Source organism: Lepidochelys kempii, chromosome 6 (assembly GCF_965140265.1).
Source record: "Lepidochelys kempii isolate rLepKem1 chromosome 6, rLepKem1.hap2, whole genome shotgun sequence".
Taxonomy (NCBI): domain Eukaryota; kingdom Metazoa; phylum Chordata; order Testudines; family Cheloniidae; genus Lepidochelys; species Lepidochelys kempii.
In genome coordinates, this window is record NC_133261.1 from 42,764,574 (window position 1) to 42,787,873 (window position 23,300).

The following is a 23,300-nucleotide window of genomic DNA, read 5'->3' on the forward strand; positions in this document are numbered from 1 at the left end:
GCAGCTTAAATTTTCTGATTGCCCGAATTACCAAAATATATTTTATATCTTTTCGAAGTAAAACAATATGTTAGTAGCTTTAACTGGGCAATCTGGGCAGAAGGTACAAAAGAAGAGTGTTATTTGAACTAACAGTACAGATAACAGGTTCACCAACCATTTAGTTTTCATTCCTTTTATTTAAACCACTGAAAATGGTTATGCACTCTGACACTTCTCAACTGCAATCCACATCTTATAACTCCACACACACATATAATTGAAATGAGTATAGCAGGGCCTCTTGAGAAGCTGCAAGCTGATGATATGTTCAGAGAATGTACGTGAACATAGCTGACAGACAGGTGTGTGGTGAACAGTTAAGTGCCTCGAACGACACTTCCTTTTTGGTGACTGAGTAAGGAATGACCTCTCTAAGAAACGTTTTCATGTTTCTTTGCCCCGGACACCACACGAAAAAACAATAAAATACAATTGTTTTGTAAATTTACAATTTAACAAGGCCACAATTTAACAAGGCTACAACTTTAGTAATTAACACATATGGAAATTACCCAGGAATAACTCATCCAAAGCAGGTCATCCTTCTTTTAAAATCCATGCCAACTGGTGGAGGGCTGCCATCAGCCTCCACCATTACTTTGTTTCACTTGGTGGATGGCTGCTGTCAGCACCCCAAACAATTAACCTGGTCCCAGTATCATTGCTGGGACCCCAACACCTCCCCGTGGCATGGGGGTTAGGGAAAGCGTGGAAGAAGATGCTGTCTCCTTGCTGTAGCAAATATTAGAAGCCTGGACCCCATTCCCACTGTCTTTAGGTCAGCCCTTTCCTAACCTTCTTACAATTCTGATTTATCAGGGAATTTAACCCTTATTGAACAAGTACATATACTGGGCACCTGTCAAGTTGTAAAAATATGACTTTTACAACCTAACCTACCCATGGGTCCCTAGGCTGCTGAGAGGAATACAACCCCTCTCCCCCACATGGCCCAGACTAATCTGACAGTGTGGAAAAAGGACTTTCCAAGCCCAAAAAGACAACTAGAATGATGCCCACAGCAAGACCTCAAAACCCAGTTCTACTCTAATCCCAAAGGTGAGGAGGGAGGAAGCTTTTCTTATGGTGCAGAATGGCACCCATGGGCACACAAGAGAGGCTTATGTTGCACCCTTCTGTCCAACTAATAAGCCACAGGGAGCCTGAATGCCCATGGGGAGGGTGGAAAGGATGTGTGTGTAATCTTTAAAGGGGCAAAAGGTTTTCTTTCCCCTGCTGTCCCAGACAAACCCTCCCCACATCTGAGCTGCGTAGGGAGGAGGACAACATTTTAACGATCAAAGAATAGGCATATTCTATAATTATAGAAACAGTCCAGGCACCGATGAGCATACTGAATAAAATAATTTTGTTAATGAAAGAATTTAAATCTACAGATATTTTGAGATGATTTGTAACCTCACTCACAAACACTTGGTTTCTATTTAACACACACAATTTAACACATACATTTATGGCCCTGCCCGTTAATAGATAATTCACTGTTTTCTATGGCATAGCAATTGGGAAGCAAGGCATAATGGCAACAAGACCACTTTGATTCTATTCACAGGACATAACTTATACACCACAGTTTTCTTATAAACTCATATTCTGCTCTGAAGCATTCAGGATGAACTCTTGCAAATTAAAGGTTAGTTATATATTTTTCCCTTGAGTAACATTAACCACAGACGTAGTGTGGAGGGTGGGAGGAAGGAGGAAAGAAACAACCAGGAAGTGAATATGCCTGGAAAAAACTAAGAAATGTAGTTACTTCATCCATAACAAAAACTGATACTTCAATTTTTTTGTTTTAAAGCAGCACCTAGTAATAAATCACAAGGATACAGCAGAACGTATATACCAATTGTTTTAGACCAGCAGTTCTCAAAGTATGTGGGTGTGCCTCCCAAGGGAGGTGTGGGAATGTGTAAAGGAAAGCACGAGCTCTGTATGTGGCTTCCTATAGGGCCTGATCACAATGGAAGTTGAGGTTGATCAGCACTTTGCTGGGTCCCTAGTGTATACTGTGGGTGAACTTTTGGCCCCGATGAAGTCAATGGCAAAATTCCCACTGACTTCAATGGGGCCAGGATTTATCCCTGGATATTTAGCAGTTCAAGAACTATACACATAGTGTGGATTTTATGGTTAAATGAAAGGAAATTTCAGGACCTTTTAAATTTGTTTGTTGGTTTCTTTACATATACTAACTTATCCCACACGCAGAATACACAGAAAATGATCTTATATTGTTGAATGGACATTTGGGGATAGATAATCTGCACCAATACACTTTTGCATAATCTGAGATGCTTGGGCATTAGCTGTATTTACAAGATGTGTATCTAAGAGTAGAGAAAAGTCTCTTACTCTACAGCCTTAATCACCTGTAAAATATTTGTGTATGGATCACACCATATTAGAGTTTAATACTTGTATTTTTTTAAGTCCAATTTTTGTGAAATTAATGCAATTTTTATAAATTGCCATAAGACAAGTCATTTTCCAAATTTAAATTATATGCATACATTTTATATGTAAACATTCAGGTAACATATTAATAATTACCAACTACATCAATTCTACAACATATTTCCTTTTCTCTATGCTATTAATTGTATTAGTTTTGAGAAATCTATTGTGTACATAATGTTACTGAATCTCTATCTTCAACCTCTAAAGACAGGCAGGTTCTTGGATTCATTATTACTTGTAGACCCTTTTAAAATATTGGGATTGAAGTAAATGGAATGGTGTCTCCACAGTCATAAAATTCTTATTCTTTCTGTGAATGACTAGGCACTTTGAAAGACTGAGGCCTACGTTTTCAAAAGTGAAAAGCGATTTTGGGTACCTAACCAAGAAAGTGTTGAGCACCCACCCCCTCAAAATCAGGCCCTCTTAATGTGTCCCAATTGGGCTTACAAAATTCAGGACATTCAATCACTAATCATTAGGGCTATTGATTAATCACAGTTAACCCACAAGATTAACTCAAAAAAATTAATCACGGTTAAAAATGTTAATTGCGATTAATCGCACTGTTAAACAACAGACTACCGATTGAAATTTATTAAATATTTTTGGATGTTTTTCTACATTTTCAAATACATTGATTTCTATTACAACACAGAATACAAAGTAAATAGTGTTCACTTTATATTATTTTTATTACAAATATTTGCACTGTAAAAATGATAAAAGAAATAGTATTTTTCAATTCACCTCATACAAGTACTATAGTACAATCTTTTTATTGTGCAAGTGTAACTTACAAATGTAGATTTTTTGTTATATAACTGCACTCAAAAACAAAACAATGTAAACTTTAGCAATTACAAGTCCACTCGGTCCTACCTCTTGTTCAGCCAATCACTAAGACAAACAAGTTTGTTTACATTTATGGGAGATACGGCTGCCTGATTCTTATTTATAATGTGAGCTGGCATTACAAGGTATTTATGTGCCAGATATGCTAAACATTCATATGCCTCTTCGTGCTTCAGCCACCATTCCAGAGGACATGCTTCCATGCAGATGATGCTCATTAAAAAAATTATGTGACTGGACTCCTTGGGGAAGAATTGCATGTCTCCTGTTCTGTTTTACCTACATTCTGCCATATATTTCATGTTATAGCAGGCTCGGATGATGACCCAGCACATGTTCATTTTAAGAACACTTTCACAGCAGATTTGACAAAACGCAAAGAAGGTACCAATGTGAGATTTCTAAAAATAGCTACAGCACTCTACCCAAGGTTTAAGAATCTGAAGTGCCGTCCAAAATCTGAGAGGGACGAGGCGTGGAGCATGCTTTCAGAAGTCTTAAAAGAGCAACACTCCACAGAAACTACAGAACACGAACCACCAAAAAAGAAAATCAGCCTTCTGCTGGTGGCATCTGACTCAGATGATGAAAGTGAACATGCGTCGGTCCACTCTGCTTTGGATTATCATCAAGCAGAACCCATCATCAGCATGGACACATGTCCTCTGGAATGATGATTGACACATGAAGGGACATATGAATCTTTAATGCATCTGGCACATAAATATCTTGCGACACCGGCTACAACAGTGCCATGCGAACGCCTCTTCATATTTTCAGGTGACATCGTAAACAAGAAGTGGGCAGCATTATCTCCTGCAAATTGTAACCACACTTGTTTTGTCTGAATGATTGGCTGAAGCAGGACTGAGTGGACTTGTAGGTTCTAAAGTTTTACATTGTTTTACTTTTGAATGCAGTTATTTTTTGTACATAATTCTACATTTGTAAGTTCAACACTCATGCTAAAGAGATTGCACTACAGTACTTGTATTAGGTGAATTGAAAAATACTATTTCTTTTGTGTCCTACAGTGCAAATATCTGAAATAAAAATAATAATATAAAGTGAGCACTGAACACTTTGTATTCTGTGTTGCAACTGAAATCAATATATTTGAAAATGTAGAAAACATCCAAAAATATTTAAATAAATGGTATTCTATTATTGTTTAACAGCACGATTAATTGCACGATTAATTTTTTTAATTGCACAATTAATCACGATTTTTTTAATCACTTGACAGCCCTACTAATCATTCTTAAAAATCTTGATCGAAGTGTTTAAAATTTCTTTTCATAACATTGCAGAAGACCTTAGTATTCTTTTAATGTAGTGCATTTTAACACCCTTTTCTAATAGGCTGCTTCAAAGTAATGCCAGCAAGATGTGATTATATTTAGGTCTCCCAATGCTGCTATTAAGCGCTCTAGTTCACAGAGGCCAATAAATGCTCAATCAGTTCAATTAGCTGCAGGTTCAAAGCCATAGTTGTTTGGTATGTGTATTTGCTCCTTTTCTTGCACAAATAGCACATCCTTTGATAAGAGTTTCTTTTATGAATGGAGTCCCTACATAATGCTTACCTTGATCAGAAATAAAAATACACACATATTTCATACCCACAGATTTACTGGCATGAAATCCATCCCAGTTAGCGACACACTGTAGAGCGGTACAAGAAGAGTGGGACATCTGCTGGGTGGCAATGTAGCCCCACTTTGGCAACTGGCCAAATAAAATCCTTGTGTGGCCAAATTCTGTGGCCCCTGCCATTCAAAAAGTGTATTATACACTGTGTGTTAGTTATGTAGAACTATTTATTGTAGAAATAGTGCCCTTACTTGTCCCATCTCCTAAAAGTGTACAAACTGCTTTATTTACAAATCTAGCTAGAATCATTCACTGAATGAATTTAAACCACTGACCTTTGATCATGTAATACTGACACTGTGTCAGCAAACAGAGTACTCTTTAGGTTGTTTACATTTCTGAAAAAGCACTCAGTGAAACACTTCATTTCTTTTATGAATCAGATTTTTCATTTGTGCCATACTGTATTTTAATTTAAAAAAAATAACATTAAAATACTTCTCAGGACTTGGCTCTATACCTAGAAGTTTATAAAACACAGATTAGAATACCAAGAGGTCCAGGTTGAATAAAGAGATAGGACTACTTAATCTATATTTAACATTAGAGAAGCACCTTGAGACACAGCCAGAAAGATACAGTAGAAAAGGTATGCCAGTCGCCAGCTATGACTATTCTTTGTGTTTCCGGTCTCTCACATTTTATTTGTGCTTGACCTACACTATCATAAATTTCCAACTTGGAAAACAGACTTAGATTTCTTTTTGAAATTGAAACTATTGTTTGACCTTTCATTCTCAGTATTACTTTATATTACTCCTTGATTGCAAACATTTAGGGGGAGATTTTCAAAAGCAATTAAAGGATTTTAGGAGTACAAGTGCACTGTAAGCCAGTGATACAGGTAATAAACTGGCTAGGCACTTTTAAAAATCTTCCCCTTAATTTGCATGCAAATAACTAAAAATATAAGTAACATATGGGTTAAGAACTTACCAAGTTTTTATTTCAGGGTGCAAAGACATTTCTTCAGGAAGGAAAAAACGGTGCCACTTTATGGATTGAAGTAGCTCTGGAGACACTGTTTTAGATACATCATAATAGTGACCAAATCGTACAGAAGCTGCTGGACTGACCTGTGAAAACATACTATACTAATTATAATAATTCCTTAAATGATTAGTCATAAAAACATAATTACTTGCTATACCTCTAATAGAAATCTATAATTTTTCAGTTAGGCTTTATGTACGTTAATAACAAAGAATTTGTCAGTAGTGAACTTTAATAGTTATGGAAGGAAAAAAGCAAGAGATAAGTAGGATTTCTAAGGATCCCTTTCTGAAGTTCTGTGTTGTGGAGCTTACATGCAGATTTCAACCCTTACTGCTCCAGTTGGTCCCACCTAAAAAAGTGGGTCAGGTATTGAAAAGTATGCACTTTTGTGCACACCCTAAAACAGGCATACAAATTCCAGATGCAAAGACACATGGGAACAAATTAGGCATTTCAATACCTATATTGGGTACACACAAAAACACAAACGTTTTGTGTATTGGCTTTTGAAAGGCTGTCCAATTATGTTTATATGTAAGACGTAAAATAAAATATTGCCTCTTCATAGCTTCCAATATCATCTCTTAAAGAAAATTAAAAACAACAAAAAAGAAAAGAATGGCTTGACATCAGTAAGTTAGAAAGTGTTTTTTTAATTTCTTGAATTTGCAATAAACTTCATGCTAGGTATTACTAAGACACTAGACAATAGTAACCATTCTTGTCATATAATAAAGGTGCTTAATATTAAGAGAACAGAATAAAAGTGTTTCAATAAAGTAACAAAAACAAAATCAAGTTGAGCTTTCGTGAGATATTATTACTCCTTCTATATTCATTAGCATGGCGGACACAGGGAAGAGTTCCACACACTGAGAATTGGTGGAAACCCAGCATGACACACAACTTAGAATGTTATTTGAATTACAGAAATAAATGCATGATAAAAAGAAAAACTAAATTGGTCTAAAATGTGTGCAAATATATACATATATTCTGTATATAAAAAACAAACAAAAACATACATTATAAAATAATGTTTTTCTTTATGTGATGCTCCCTTTTGTTCTCTATCTGCCACCCATCCCCATTAAAAATGTTAATCCAGTTTCAATGGTCAGGAATGGTTCGACTCCAGAAGTAAGTTAGAAAAGAATTGACTTGGCACAGACATGAGACACTATATACTAGTCTCATTTATTAGCCAATAAGTAGGTATAAGATCCTGAAAGGAATATCGGATGACAAAAGCAGAAGTAAGCTTAAAACTCAAAGTTACAGTACAACACATTCACAACTCTAGCAAATTCAGTGTTGCTAATCTGACTGTCTCTCACCAACTGTTCCAAGCAATCTGTGACTTCATGTTTTAACTTTTCAAACAAATTAAATCTTTTGCTGTGACCTTGTGCCTGAAGATGTCACTTAAAATCACTATCTTCAGTCACATAATACAGGTGTCAATCAAAACCATACTAGAGGCGGGGGCTGAGGCATCTGTGCAGTGCGGTCCACGTTTGTTTACAGCTGCTTTGCAATACAAAAAAGCCCACTCTAGTTTAATGAGTCTCCCTATTAATTCAAAGGAAAATTGCCCAGATTGTGAACTGTGCCATGCATTTCTCAGGTGCAGCTCAGGAAGGGTGGAGGTGCAAAGATAACTTTAAGCCACCTTTACACTCACCCAACACTGACGCTGCTATGCACGGAGTTAGTCCCCAGGCTCAGTCTAGAGCAGTTCTCTTGTACCTAACAAAGACAGAGCTTAAAAAACAAAAACAATAAAACAAACACCCATTGCGGAAAGAGGACAGATGAGAGAAGAAAAAGTGAGAATCCAGTATAATCTAAATACCAAAATGTGGTCAGATTACTTACATTATCCCTCCTGTAGGAATGTACAGACCGAAATACATAATATTCAAAGAAACCAGAGACAAACTATACAAAGTAGGAAGCTAAATCCTGACCTTCAGCTCAGATGCAAGATATCCCTCTCAACCTTGCATAAGAATTGTTAAAACTCCATATTTTCTTGGAAGCAAGTTTCTCACAATTATGATCTAGATCTTTGATGAGACAAATAACTTATTCTCCTTGTTTTAAATAAACACAACCCCTTCTTTAAAAGGGCAATACCTCTCCCTTCTGCAAAACACTCCCTGCCAATAACTTCTCCCCACAAAATAATTAAAACCCAAAAAACAACTTATTCATGACCAGCCTCCTCAGTAATATGCCATCCCTCCTACCAATCATACGACTGAGGCACTGTCACCAACAAAATCATATTAATTTTCTTGCCTGCCCAACAAACCCCAACCCAAAACACCTCCCTTTTCCAAAGGGGGCATATAAGCCATCTGCAGAGTTCACAAAAGCCTAACAGTTTTATGCTTAGTGGCCGAGTCATGAGAATAGAATCCTACTAAAAGATAGCCAGGTCTTCTTATCTTCTCATGCACAGGTTCATTCTAATTAAACCTGCCTGACTCCACAACCAGCCCACATTAAAATTGCCACCAGCAGCGAAAGGGTCATGGCTCATTTCTGTCCAGCCCTCAAGTCAAAGTGCTACAAGGTTCCTTCTGGTAATGCAATGCCTCCCCATTCAGCCAACCCAGCCTTCATATACGTGGCCAGTTTCCTGGAAGCATGTTTCTGCACCTCAGATAAAACATATAGTGTTACTTCTCTCCCTTGCAATATGTACCTTCACACATTGCCAATCTGATCTGAGTTGACTTACTTCGAAAGGTACATCTACACTAGTGACTGCACAAGTTTTCATGCGTGTGGTTGTCCCAACCCCTGACCATCCACATCTAAAGCCCTGAAGCACTTGTCAGAAGGTGAGGACATGGTGAGTAAACTAGCAAACCTGAGGCGTGTGAGTAAATACACACCTTGGGATGCAGCATGGCTCCATACCCGTGCTGGTGTGAAGTGTAGACAGCTGTAAGGGGCATACAGAAGGTCTTGAGTTTCAATAGTCCTCTACCCCCATTCCCACAATGCACTGAACCCTTTTCTTCCTCACCCTTACCTGGTCTTTGAAGGTTCCAGTATCCCCCACCATCGCCAGCCTATTTTCAGCAATAGTAGCAAGCTGCACCAACCACATCAGAACCGTTCTCTGCTGCATGCTTTTGTTCAGTACAGGTGAACATGGATCCTGCTCCAAGAACAGCCCTTGCCCAACCAACCACCCCCAGGTGCGGTCCATGTGTGGTTGGAGTACACTGTCCTCCATTTCTTCACTCAGAGCAGAGGCTGGAGCCAGAGAACACTGAGTGGACTCTGGCCCAGTGCCAGGAACACATCAAGTGCCTGAGGCTCCTGCAAAGGAAGGCAAAAGACTAACAGACATTCCAGAAGCGCTCATTGTGCATGGCTCTTCTGTGACAAGCTGGACTGGCTGCTGTCAAGGGCTCCTGGTACAGAGCCAAAAGTGGCTCAAGACCCCTTTCTCCACTCCACCATCCTCATTGTTCAACAGGATACCATAGTCCTGGCAAGGAGGCAGCAGGGGCATGGAGGATGCCCTGGAAGACTTGGAAAACGAGGAACATGTTATTTTGGACCTCTACCTGGAGGAGCAATTTCCCCGCTCCTCAAGCTGTGGCAGGAAACAGAACCCACAGCCGGTAAGTTACAAAGGATCTACACCCTCTCCACCAATATCCCCTCTTCTTCTGTTACTACATTGCTGATTTTAAGCCTAGCATTTGCTCCAGTTACTCCACCCAAAATTGGCCCTGAGCAAGACCCGGCTATAACAACTGATTTTATTGATTTCCCATGAACCACTATTATGCATTTGGCAGAAGCTAGAAAACAGATTGTTAAGGAACAATCATTGTGCCCTTGTGGCTGTGCATTTCTCAGCCAGCATGCAGGCAGCAAAGCTCTGGGAGGCAGTGCAGATCGGAGGAAGGGAGAGGGTTGGTTTAGAAAGGACCCACGTGGGTGATGAGACACCTGTAGAAAAACTATATAATTGGTTGCCATAAGTTAATAAGAGCTGCCTTTTGTCCCTTGAAAGTTTACATGGTTTCACTGAATTCCCTCTCCCTCCAATCCCAGATTTTACCGTCCTCTTACAAACAGTAGCTATGCATAAATGGGGGTGAGGTCTGGGAAGGGAACACTTAGGTTGTCTGAGGAATGTCACAACAGTCCTTTCTCCCTTGAAAGATTATAAAAATTGCTAGTGTTCCTGGTGCCTGGCCCCTCCACGCACCTCACCATACTGCACAAGCTGGGATGAACAGGGATGGGGGAAGGATCCGGCCTGTGGGTTGGATAAACAGTGCGGCATCCTTTTTGCTGTGGCGAGGTGAGGGGCTTGTGATGCTGATCTGAAACTTTATGGAACAAAATAAAGCTGTGGTGGGTCTCTTTCTTTCCCATCCATTTCACCCTTCTTAGCCAGGCCAAGGGCAGGATTTTTTGGTAATGCCAGGGGTAGGTGGATAGTGTTCATGGCTCACTTCTCCCATTCCATGGAAACTCTGTATGCTAGCTGAGAATATAGTCTATTTCCAGTTTTATTGTCTTCTAGTCCAGGAATTGGCAAACTTTGGCATGCATCCCGTCAGGGAAATCTGCTGGCGGCCGAGATGGTTTGTTTAGCTGCAGCGTCCACAGGTTCAGCCAATCGCAGCTCCCATTGGCTGCAGTTCACTGTTCCAGGTCAATGGGGGCTGTGGGAAGCGGCGGCCAGTACATCCCTCCAGTGGGAGCTGCAATCGGCCAAACCTGCGGACACTGCAGGTAAACAAACTGTCCCGGCCTGCCAGCGGATTTCCCTGACAGGCCGCGTGCCAAAGGTTGCTGATCCCTGTTCTAGTCTTTTAAGCATATTTCAGCACATTTCTGGTGTAGCATAAACTAACCATTGAAATTCAAGAGCAGTGCAAATCTGCTTAGTCCACCTTCACAGCTAACCAAATCCCTCCATTCAGCAAAATGTAGAGGGGTGACCATTAGTATAAACAGCTCTCTGGCAGAGACCCAGATCTGCTCCACAAGACTAGAAAGCTCTTGTCTGGTATCTTGAAAACTGGTATGTTATCCAAACGCTGGCCAGAGAGAAGAAATTGCAAACTCATAACACAGCCCCTGGAAGGAATTGCCACCCCTCAAGACACTATGGAAATTTTAATTTTTTAAAAACATGTATCTTACTATTATTAGCCTCTGCTCCTTCCTTGGAGGATGCAGAAGTTGTCTGAGAACCAGAGAGAAAGACTAAGTCACATTTCTGGAATGCTGAGAAGTATCAATATTGTGGCCTTCCCCCATGTAACATAACTTTGCTATGGATTTCTTGCCTTCTACCGAAGAAAAACAAATAACACTTCCCTTGCCTTTGAACTGGCAGGACCTTTGACTCTCTAGAGGGAAACCATTCCACTACAAGGGTGGGAGCAGCCCCCCAGAGACAGCAGAGACAGAGAGAGGAGGACTGTGGAGGACCTGCTCATAGGCAGAGACAGGAGGAACCAGGAGCAGTTTCAATTTCCTAGGGTATGGCACAATTGGCTCTTCAGCTGGAAGAGACCTTGATGAATCAACGCAGGGAGCAGGAGGCATGCCTTAGGGAATGGGAGCATGCCATAATGGACAGGCTCATAGAACTGGCGGATGAATGAGTCTGGGATGTGCCTGCTGCCATGGCCACTGCACCTCTCCGTGAACTGGCACTACCACCTCCTCCTCTGACTGCTGCCCAGGGTGCTGCTGCTGAGACAGAGGACCAACTCCCACCCCTGCAGTGACCGGGAGGAGCCTGGTACCACACCCTCCACTGCCACCTAACCCCCCCTCGTACAGGATGAACCCCTTGAGCTTCCAGAAAGAGAACAACAAGCCTGTAGGAGTCCCTGAAGCCCACCAAGTACCCACCCCGCAACCCATGCAGGAGATGTCCCCAGCTGTCCCCAAGAACAATTTTCCCACCATTGTTTCCACCCTAGTCAGAGGGAGGCAAGGAAATAAGTTTGCCAACATTAACATTTGACCATTGTTCATGAGTCAGTTCCATTATGTTCTGGTGGTTTGCATTTCCTTTCAAAAATATTTCAGTTACATATTCCATATACTACTTTTAATAAATGTTAGTTTCTTTGTCTTGTGTCTGATTGACATAAGATGATTTCAGGTTTGGCATTGGGTCCCACAATTCACAGCACATGAATTGAAATAATGTAACTGTCTGGTACTATCATACTGCAAACACTTTTCTGTCTATCCCCCTCAACGCCTGCCAGGTTAAGAAATATCCAAAGATACACGGGAGGGATGATGAAAGTACATCGTTATATGGTTACAGAAAACACTCAGGTTTCAAAAGCAAAAGAACTCACAACACAGAAAATAGGTAGATAAAACATCTTTATAGCTTGGTTCATATACAGAACAATGAAATGCAACTGAAGTAACAATATGGGCATCTGCCACTAACCACTGAGTAAACAGATCCTCCTCCTCCTGTCTCTCCCTCCCTCCCTCATCCCACCAAACCTTGACCTGTTTCAACCTTCCGGATAGTGCTTCATAACAGCCAGTAAGTGCTGTTGGCACCAACAACAATGAACGGGGGAGGAGGGGAGGGTGAACCCCTCAATCAAATGTCATTAAGATCGTTAGAAGAGAGAGAGTGTTCCCAGTAACAGAGGTTTGTAAACGAGTGTGAACATTTAAGACAAAAGCATTTGCCCAGTGAATGCATTACAACTTGGCCACCACTCTCAATAGCATAAACCTAATCCCAAAGGTGTTAACCCAGAAGAGGCATCCTGTTATAATTGTCTGTAATGGGTGAATAATCTCAAGAACAAACTGCCAATAACCATCCACTACAGTGGAACAAACCCTTCACAAATATCTGCCAGTGTTCCCTCATATTTTTTTTTCCAGCTGCTGTGCAGGGTGTGAAGGTATCACTCAGAAGAAATCACCCTCTGCCTCCCTGCTATTCTAAGAAGTGTGCACATATGGCATCCCTGATTTCCCTTGCTCGCTGGGAACCAGGACCAATGTGCATGTGGGTGGGATCTGGCTGCCTGTACACAGTTTGTAAACCAGATCTGTTCTGTGCCCATTCAGAATGGAAGCACTCCCTTTTATCCTCACAAACAATATGGAGTGCACAGCAAGTAACAATTATGTGAACAATGTTGTCCACGCTGGCATCCAGATGGGTGCATAGGTAGCACCAATGAGCTTTCAGCTTAGCAAATGCACACTCCATGACCATTCTGTAACTACTGAGTTTGTAACTGAATTCCCTTTTTCCAAGGCCACTGATGTCGGGGTATGGTTTCATGAACAGAGTTAGGAGCTAGGTCCTGCAAAATAACTGGTGGCACAGACTTACCATGAAAAACCACATAGTTTCTGAGAAATAAAGTCTCTTCTCCTCCGACCTCTCAAGAACTACCCTGATCTCTTCAGCACCCTGGTTTCATCAACTTTTCCAGTGCTTCCAATGTTGGTATTCGTGACTAGGGAATAGGAAAAACTATTTCACTATGAAGGTAGTGAAGCACTGGAATGGGTTACCTAAGGAGGTGGTGGAATCTTCATCCTTAGAGGTTTTTAAGTCCTGGCTTGACAAAGCCCTGGCTGGGATGATTTAGTTGGGGTTGGTCCTGCTTTGAGCAGGGGGTTGGACTAGATGACCTCCTGAGGTCTCTTCCAACCCTAATCTTCTATAAATCTGCCTCTGCGGTCAAGTAAGCCTTGTGGAACGAGCGATTAGTAATGTTTTTGGTTCACATACTCATGAGCCCTTTTGGATGGCAAAATATTGGGATGTGGGTGTCATCAATGGCCACTGCACAGTTCAGAAACCCCAGCCCCTCAAATCCAAATATTATTTCTGGAACTTTTTTTATAGCACCACCTGTAAGTAGATTACAGTGTTAACTGCTTTGCAAACCTACACAACCACAACCCTGACAGTGGACAGTGATTTGCGACTGACCAATAGCTGTCTGGTGTTGCTAGTTTCCACAGTACAATAGCCACCCACTTCTGCACTGGTATGGCTTCCCTGAATCAGAAATTCTGGCACTGGAGGTATACTGCAAGTTCACCACACAGCTCTATGGAGGTCTGTTTCCTCATTTGGAAGTTCTAAAGCTGCTGCTGCTCACCTAAAATTTCCAAAACTATGTGATTCCACTACATTATGCTAGCTCTCCTGCACCAGAAGTGATGGTTCACCCATGGTTATACTGTGGCAATACTGGCATTCACTACATCTATTCCATAGGAACAGAATGGATTGTCAGATTCCATTCTGCATCTTGCCGATCACCTAATTCCACTGCATAAACATTTGTCCTGCAACAAGAAGCAGGGGCAGAACCAGATCATCCTCCAGCTGCCCCACACCTTCCACCCACTTTGGCAGGAGGGACAGGTGAGCAGGAATTGCCATTTGTAAATGTGTGAAGTCAGGGGACAGAACAAACACCACCTAGCAAAGTGGTTCCTAAAGCGTGTCCCTCTGATGCACAGGACCCTGGGATACTGACCCTGAAATGGCACTGTTAATGTCAGGTAAGAAAAGTAGCACAGGTATATGCGAACACTTGGCGTAGGTATGGGGAGCATGCGCAAGGATGTACACAGTCAGGTAAACGAGTATACACACCAGTATAAACATAGCTTAAGTATAAAATTCAGTGACTTAGGCCAAGGGCTGACACTAAGCAGTTTTTAAGAATGCATGCTCCATAGTCATTGTAAAGCAACACAGATTTAACTTTGAAAGTCATGACACTGTGTGCAGCAGATTAAAAAGTTTATCTGCGCAAAAAACAGAAGCTTTAGATGAAATGAACATGCATTTTGCTTTGCACTTACAGTGTGGTTGCACCCTGAGAAGTGACTAAAAATAGCATGAGAAGATATTATGTTTAGGGTTTCTCAATAGAAAAGATGAGTTTTTGTTTAGTTATTTTAAAAAGTTCCAATACTGCAAACAAAATCAAACATCTGAAAATTGAGTTGGGCTCTTTCTGACTTATGTATCGTCATCAGTAATGAGGATTCTTTGGGACAAATTCTGCCCTAATTACAATTGTGCCTCCCTCACTGAAAACAACCGGATAGCTTAATAAGTGTAACGAAGAGCAAAATGTAGTACTGAAACTGGAATTTACAAAGAAACATTTACACATTTGTTAAATATGAACCAGAAAATAATTTAGTTTCCATTCTAAACATGATATGGATTCGACAGCTCTAAAAGGAGTAAAAATAATAAGACATGGTTTTGTCATTAAAATAAACATATATGATTTTGAATACACACAGAGGACAGACCTGGTTAGTATCAGGGTATTATTATTACTTTTTTGAAGGAAACCTTCTTAGGCATTTTCCTAGTTTTTATTTTATGTTTCAAATTTAAAAACACTTTAAAATCACAGATTTAATTAAAACTATATTATTTGAATTTATTTACATTTGTACTTAGGAATTACCAAGTTAATGCCTGAAAAATAAAATGCATATTAGGCTGGGTTAGCTGTCAGAAAATACAAAATGTTAAAACTATAAACACAGAGAAAAAATTTTTTAGTCTTTAAAAGAAAAAAAAAAGTCTTTAGAAGTCCTTGGTCTTCACTAATAGACCATTTTTTTATTCTATAAAAAGATCTAAAGTATTTAATATATTTATAAGAAACCTGTGAGCTCTCTAAAACTACTAAAATTGTACTTACTAGAAATTACATTCTAAATTACAAAATAAAACAAACTATTACGGTAAAATATATATTTAAATGCAAAGTGTAAAGTTATTTAGTATGAGGGTTCTCAAAGCAATTTTAAAAGGGGCTGTTCTTTGGCCTATAATCTATCCTTTATCCGGATTACAGAACACAATGTTTTTACTGCAATCTCTGCCAGGGCTCATCTTTTTATTGTGTACGCCCAAACCCCCTTAATGTTTTAGAAAGGCCTTGACTAACTGAACTTTGATCTGATGTCTTCATTGAGAAAAGCTCCAGGTTGCCCATTTCAGATGCAAATCCTCACTGAGGCCCAATAGAGTTTAGTAAAGACAGCAAAAAAGAAGAAACAAGAAGTTTCCAGGATCCTCTTTGAAAATCCTGGGGCACATTGGTGTCCTTAATCCACACTGCTGCATGGATTAAGGTAGGTGATAACCTTTCTTAATTCAAAAGAATGAGCACAGTGCCTACAAACTGGGTGGAGACTAGGATTTGGCTATAATAAAACACCACGCAATAAAAGCTCAGTCTATGTCAGAAGCCTTGAATAGACTTCAATGTACCACATTCCCAGGCCTAGTGGGGAAGCTTGCAAAAAGCCCACCTGAATCAAGTAAGCATGAATAATCTGTGTTAGCAGACTGGCCATGAAGAGAGGAGAGAGAGAGACTGAGACTTTTCATTCTTCTTAAGTTTGAGTGATAAATTTATTTCTGGATTGTAGGTTCAAGCCAGTTCTTTACTGGATTCCTACGAACTCGTCTGCACAAGGAGAAAAAGACACTAAATTGTCAGTCAGCAGAATGCGCTTTTATGCTACCGTCTGCTGTTAATGATTCTAATTGCACTACTAATGTGCTAGAAATCTCAGATTTGGGAGAATCAAGGCAGAAAATTGATTTCATGCTGTGACAGTTCATATATTGCCCCAAGAACACAAGCAGTTATTCAAACAAAACAGGGAAAAAACCCCCACTATACCTTTCATTGGAAACTAGGCTATACCTGAAGTTTTTTACCAAGAGTTTCAATGAGTGTATCCCTGGATATAGAGAAAAGTACCTTTTAAATTCGTAATTGTATGCAGCATGTACACACAATATCCAATTCCTTTTGACTGATTACCCTAAATCTATAGTTTATATAGGATATAAAGAATATATTCATATTTACACATATAAAATACACTGTTCAAGCCAGGACTTCTAATTTAAACATGATACATAATATAAAATAATTATTAGCTTGCTAAGAGTTTATTTAACCTGTTTTTAGGAAGGGAAAGGGAATAACTGAGCCACCTCCACAACAGAAATCTCTTTGGCTACTTACAACTAAAAATTAAATTAGTTAACAGAACCACTAACAAGACAACTTTTATGCCTCACATAAAAAGAGATATTGACTAGATAAGTTTTCTGCTGACATTTAGAGCCCTATTTAAAAAAACCAAACAGTTTACTCTTTCTAAATATAATTTTAAAATATAAGCATTAAAACTGGATTTAAAATAGCTTTTTAAAAAAATGTTTTATTGAAGTTTCCTTTTGACAGAAATTTCTAATCAGTCAACACACATGAATTAATGGAAACTGAAATATTTAACAGCTATTACTAGGTATATTAAAACTATCAGAGGGACGGAGGTCCTGCACAAGTTATTACTTCCAAACAGCCAATAAGTGTATATTGCATCATTCAACAAGTCATCAAATATTTCTGATCACTGAGATTACTTTCATCTAACTGATATATTTTAAAAAGAAATTTCCATTTGACCATTATTTTAACAACTATAACTTTATTTTCAAGTCTTATTGATTTCATATAAGTTTTTGGCAATTTAGCATTCACTTGAAAACAAACAAGCATTCTAGTACAGTGGTCCCCAAATGTGGGGCACACTCCCCAAGGGTGGTGAGGAGGAAAGTTCGGGGGTCATGTCGGGGCCCGGGCCAGCCTCCACAGTGGGTTGGAGAGGGAGCCCCGCTCTGCCCCCAGCTCCACTCCAGCCCCAGGCCCTCCCCGCAGCATCAGCCCCTGGCTCGGACGACGGCTCTGCTCTCGGCCACAACTCCAGTCCCAGGCCCAGCTCCAGCCCCATTCCCAGCCACAGCCCTTGGCCCCAGCTCCAGCCCCAGCCTCAGCCCCCAGCTCCGAACCGCAGTCCCACTCCCAGCCCCCACTAATGGGGCACACACAGATTATGTTACACGTAAGGGGGGAACGCAACATAAAAAGTTTGGGGACCAATGTTCTAATACATAATTGTGAAACATTTCAAAAATTGTAAGAAAATGTTGATGGTAATGAGGGAATCATACCTTATAAGACTGCACAGTTGTTCTAGATCAGACAATTATTAGTTTACAACTTTCAATATGCAAATCCCATCTGTGATAACCAAGGACAAGTGCATGGTGTTCTATTAAATAATATATTACTGGACAGAATAAGCTTGTTTTGGGTTATTATATGCAGCTTTTTGTTCTGTTAGACCCAGGACATTTTGTATTGAAATAGTGACAATCAATTGTTTGTACATCAATGTATTTTGAATTTAGTGTACATTACTGGATAAAACACAGTATTTATATTTTGTAATAGTTCAGAGTGGTATAGCAAGCTCTACATGAATAAAATTGATGAGATTATATGATCACACTGGAGGCTATTTGATTTGGCATGTCACCGTATGTAAGTCTTCTCTGACACAAAATATATAGCCACGTCTGTACAATTTCAGAGAAAACCAAACATGCCAAGCCTTGTAAGTTCATTTTGTCACATTCCAATTTTTTTTAGAATATGGCTAACTTACTAGGCAGTTATGATTACATCTAAATCACAGTATATAACATACTTAAGCCAAACAGCACCCCCAAAAAAGTTTGTTGTTCTGTGTAGTCCAAAATCCTATAATTTTTGTAAGGTTTGACTTCGCTATTAGATTAAACAAGAAAGTAACTAGCCCAAGGAAAAACATAATTAATAAAATACTAACAGCTGTAAACTTTGAAGAAGTGATCACTGGGCTTGTGTCTTACATGCCACCTTCACAGCAATTAGTTTCTAGTGACAATGAAGCTGATATAATCTCAAGTGCTTACTTTACTTATTACGCACATGGATAAGCAAGTCAACAATTTGCATCAATAAAGTATTTTCACTAGTGGGATCTAATAAGTACTGTTCATTCAACCGATACATATCACCTAAGAATAGCTAAATTTAGAAAAATGTACAATACTATAGGTATCTTTAGGTTTAAAAAGTTGTCTGAAACAGTGTTATATTCACCAGCCTTTAGTGCTTTTCAGAAGTACATCTGGACTTCATGCCATATAGTAAACTCAATTTCTCATCTCTCTGTATCTTTGCTAATCAAGTTATGTATTGGTGACTGACACTTTGCTCTCCCGAGGAAACCTTTTAGCACAGTTTGAAAACGCTTCCATGGTATAGGTTCTACTCAGAGATTTTACTTATAGAACAAGTGAATTTTATCCTTACTATCAAAGTATAGGATAACATCAGATAGAATACTAAACGTATTTACCTCAATTTTTGGTAAATTCTGGTAACGCCAGGCTATTTTCATGGATTCCTGAGATTCTGGTTTAGATTTAATAGCTGTTTCTTTCCATTCCACTTGGTTTTTGTGGACATCATCAAACAAAGGTGCCGGAAGTTCCTAAATTGAGAAAATGAAACAGTATCAGGTAGTTAAAGTAGAAAAGGTGGTCAAGACTTTTCACTCCCCCCGCAAAGAAACACTGCAAACTAGTAGGATTATTTGATTAAAATTAACAGTTGTAAATTGATACCAACATTTGATTAAAATAAGACAGATAGTACCTACTGAATTCTACAAAGCACATCAGAAGCTGAAAAATGTTTTCTAATCATTATAACCAAAAAAGTACTGCACAGCATTATATATTGTAAGGACACAGAGTAGAAGCCATAGCACATGGTCTGCATCTTCCTTTCCCACTAACCATGAGGGGAGGACCACACTGTTAACTACAGACTATTAACAATGAAATAAGCATGAAAGTCAATTCAAGGAACAAAAAGAAGGTACAAATATTTTAAAACTTTGAATTTATAGAAGTTACTAATGCAGCTGTTGTTTCAAAAACTGAGTGTTACTGATTGAGCAATTCTATCAATGAGGGCTCAATCTTAGCTTTGCCATGATCTAGAGTAAAGAAGAGTGTGTTGTTACCCTGCTGCTCTGTTGAGGGAGTAAATTGCACCAGATTGATATCCAGCACAACATACATTCCCAATACACAGGCACAGTTATGGACTGTGAGGGCATGAGAGATGGTTGTGGGGCAACCAAGGCTTTTATCCCCCTCGACTCCCACACCTGTGCCAATTGGGATGTAGCAGTTCTGTGGAGCCTGCTTCCTCTCCTGTGATGCAGTAGCTGGCGCATGGCCCTTTACCCTTCTGAGACACTTTGGCCTGGTCTACACTACAAAGATGGTTGACATAAATTGACCTGAGAAGGCCTAGTTATGCACATCTACACGAAAAACTGTCTCCTGCTGATGCATGCATTACAGTGACGCAATAACATTACCTTCCTGAACAAAGCAGAGCCTTGGTCAATCCACTAAGGTTGATGCAGTGGGAGTGTAGACACCGCATTACATATGTCAACCCTAACATTCCTCCAGCCGCTATCCCACTGTGCCCTTGTTCCAGCAACAGTGTTGATTCGGTCACAATTTTTAACTTTTGACGGGGCCAGACACCAGAAGTCCGCCTTGCCTGTGCCCCAAAACTCATCTGCATGTTTTTGAAATGCTTTTTCCTGGTTGTCCAATTTGGCACACATTCCTACCGGTTCATTTTTGGTGAAGGTATCTGACCATCCACACAGAGACCTAGTAGATAAAGTGGAGCAGACAAGAAGTCTTAGATCTCCTTAGCCCATGGGGAGAAGAGGATGTGCAAGCACATCTGTGGAACGGCAACAGAAATATCTACATCAACATGCAGATGGCACAAAGGATACAGAAATGGGGTCATAACAGGGATGAGTGAAAGTGAAAGAACTTTACCAGAAGATGAGGATGGGCAACAAGAAATCTGGTGCTGCCCCACAGACCTGCCACTGTTATAATGAAATGCATGCCATACTTGTCAGTGACCCCAAAAGAACCCTGCAGATGACTGTGGACACTTCTCAGGCGCCCAAGGCAGAAACTCTTGCTGTGAATAGTAAAGGGGTGGGGGGTGGGGGGAGAGAAGAGACATGGCAGGGGACTTAAACCATGCCACAAGCTGTTGGAAACTCCAGTGAACTCACGCCTGTACCACCAGGTGAGCTCATATGAATTTGATGATGAAGAGGAAGGGAGCTCGGATAAGCGTGTACATACATTTTTCTAATACATTTTTTACTTTTTGTTGCCTGTTACCCCTTCTCTCTCTTTCCCTCCCTCCCACAACGTTCTTCCCCATTTAAAAATGGAGTCCACCCCATCTGCAAGTTTATAGAACAAAGTAATTGACTTCTGATTGCTTTACTATTATGTATGGGAATAAATTCAAAAAAGTAGTAAAGCAGTCTGATTACACAATCCACATTTGTCCAAGCACAGGATGCTGATTTGAGGTAGAACAAAGAGAAATAGACTCTGTGTCCACTTTTCAACTCTTTAGGTTGTTGGGGTAGGTAGGAGTACTTTGTTTATCTTAGTAGGGATGTCCCTTTTATCCTCTTGAGATATCTCAATAAACTTTCATGGAGATACTCTGCAATTCTTTCTCGAAGATTTGTAAGAATTGTAGCCTTATTTCTTTTCCTGCACTAGGAGACTTTCCCATGCCACTCTGCAAGGATTTTGGCTGGCACCATTGCAGTAATCAGGCTAGCAGTATACAGGCCTGGGTGGCTTCGGAATGCCAGTAGTAGCTCTGTTCTCTGTGCCTTTGTCACTGTCTGAAGTGAGCGATCATCCAAAATCATTGCTTTCTGCGAAAATATTGCCAATATTCACCGCACTGTCCCTATACTCATACCTGATGAATGGTGCCTATCACTGAAAACTTTTTAGCAACAGAATACCCCTTTTCCCCTCCTCCCTGTTTGGCTAGGCAGGCTGTATTCACTATGGCTTGAGCTGCTGAGTGTTGCTGCAGCGAGGTGCTCCAGAATTAAAGTGACAATTAGCATTTCTTATTAAAAGATTTTATAGGAGTCTTGAGACTCATCTTTCCTTGTCCACTGTGTCTAAATCTAATGATGTATCTGACTGCTTTAATCAGCAGCCTCTGGCATGATGTCCTTGAGAGATATGCCTGCTTAACATCTGACCCTGATCAGGATGAGAAAGAGGACTAGGGAGGATATTTTCTCCAAGATATTCCAATCCTCTATAGTCTTAGACCAGGAACCAAAGGCTCAGAGGCAGCATATGACTGTGGCCATGGAGAAGGACCAAGAATGGAGAGAGAGAGACAGAGGTTGTTTCAGGAAAGGAAAAAGGACCAAGGCACTTTGGGAAACATATCAGGACATCATGGGTTTGCTCAGGCAACAAACTCAGATATTGCAGAACACTTTTTGTTGACCTACATACCTAAAGACCCTGGACTCAGCAGTCTTTCCAGTCATTGGAGTACTCCATGGTCAGTGCTCCCTACATCCTCCAACATACCAGATCACAGCATGATGTACCGTTACATCCTTACCCCTTACCACTCCATGCCAGAGAACCACAAGGAGAACTACAGCTATGCATATACCAACCTGTGAAAACAACAAGTTGGTGCATGTGTAGCCCTACCTACTACACTGTAGTAAGGTTTTACGTACATGAACATAAATGATCACTGTTTACTGCTGTTTTTCCTTGGGTGTAAAATATAGTTCACCCTGTTGCATTGCTGTTACAGATTTTTAATTTCATATTTGTTTGCACTTTATTGTGTTCAAAGAAACAGGCAACAAAATTTAAGTTCTATTTTGGAAACTCAGTATATATTTATTAGTCTACACCAAGCATTGCAGAATTCAAACGCAGGTAGCAAAGATCCACCTATATTTAATCACACTATTAGAGACACTATTAGAGACACTATTTCATAAAAGGATCAGACAACACTACCATGACCAGTGTCCCCTCTAATTTTTTACATTCATGTGCAGAATGAATTTTGTTATGTGCACCAATATGTAGGTGACGTGTGACACACCATCTTCATATTGGTGCCCATAACAAAATTCGTGTTGTGGGGATGGGGCCAAGGGGTTTGGAGTGTGGGAGGGGGTTCAGGGCTGGGGCAGAGGATTGGGGCGTGGGGGAATGAGGATTTGGCTGGGGTGCGAGCTCTGGGGTAGGGCTGGGCTGGAGGGTTGGGGTGCCAGCTGCCCCAGGGCTGTGGTGGAGAGAGAGTACTCCCCCCAGCCTTCTCTCGCTGCAGAAGCTCGGGGCCAGGGGAGGAGGCGCCTCTACCCGGCTGCAGCAGCTCCGGCGGGGCTGGGCCGGGCTGGGC

At 40.3% G+C, this 23,300-nt stretch overlaps 1 protein-coding gene across 5 annotated transcripts in view; it reads right to left on the reverse strand.

Annotated features, from left to right (window-relative positions):
- ELP4 (elongator acetyltransferase complex subunit 4) overlaps positions 1 to 23,300 on the reverse strand; it is a 268,802-nt gene that overhangs the window by 190,806 nt on the left and 54,696 nt on the right. For all 5 annotated transcript variants that reach the window (XM_073347771.1, XM_073347772.1, XM_073347769.1 and 2 more), the window contains 2 exons: positions 19,342 to 19,476; positions 5,968 to 6,107 (listed from right to left, as the gene is read on the reverse strand). In XM_073347771.1, coding sequence (XP_073203872.1) covers positions 5,968 to 6,107; positions 19,342 to 19,476 — 275 coding nt within the window. The remainder of the gene's footprint in view (positions 1 to 5,967; positions 6,108 to 19,341; positions 19,477 to 23,300) is intronic.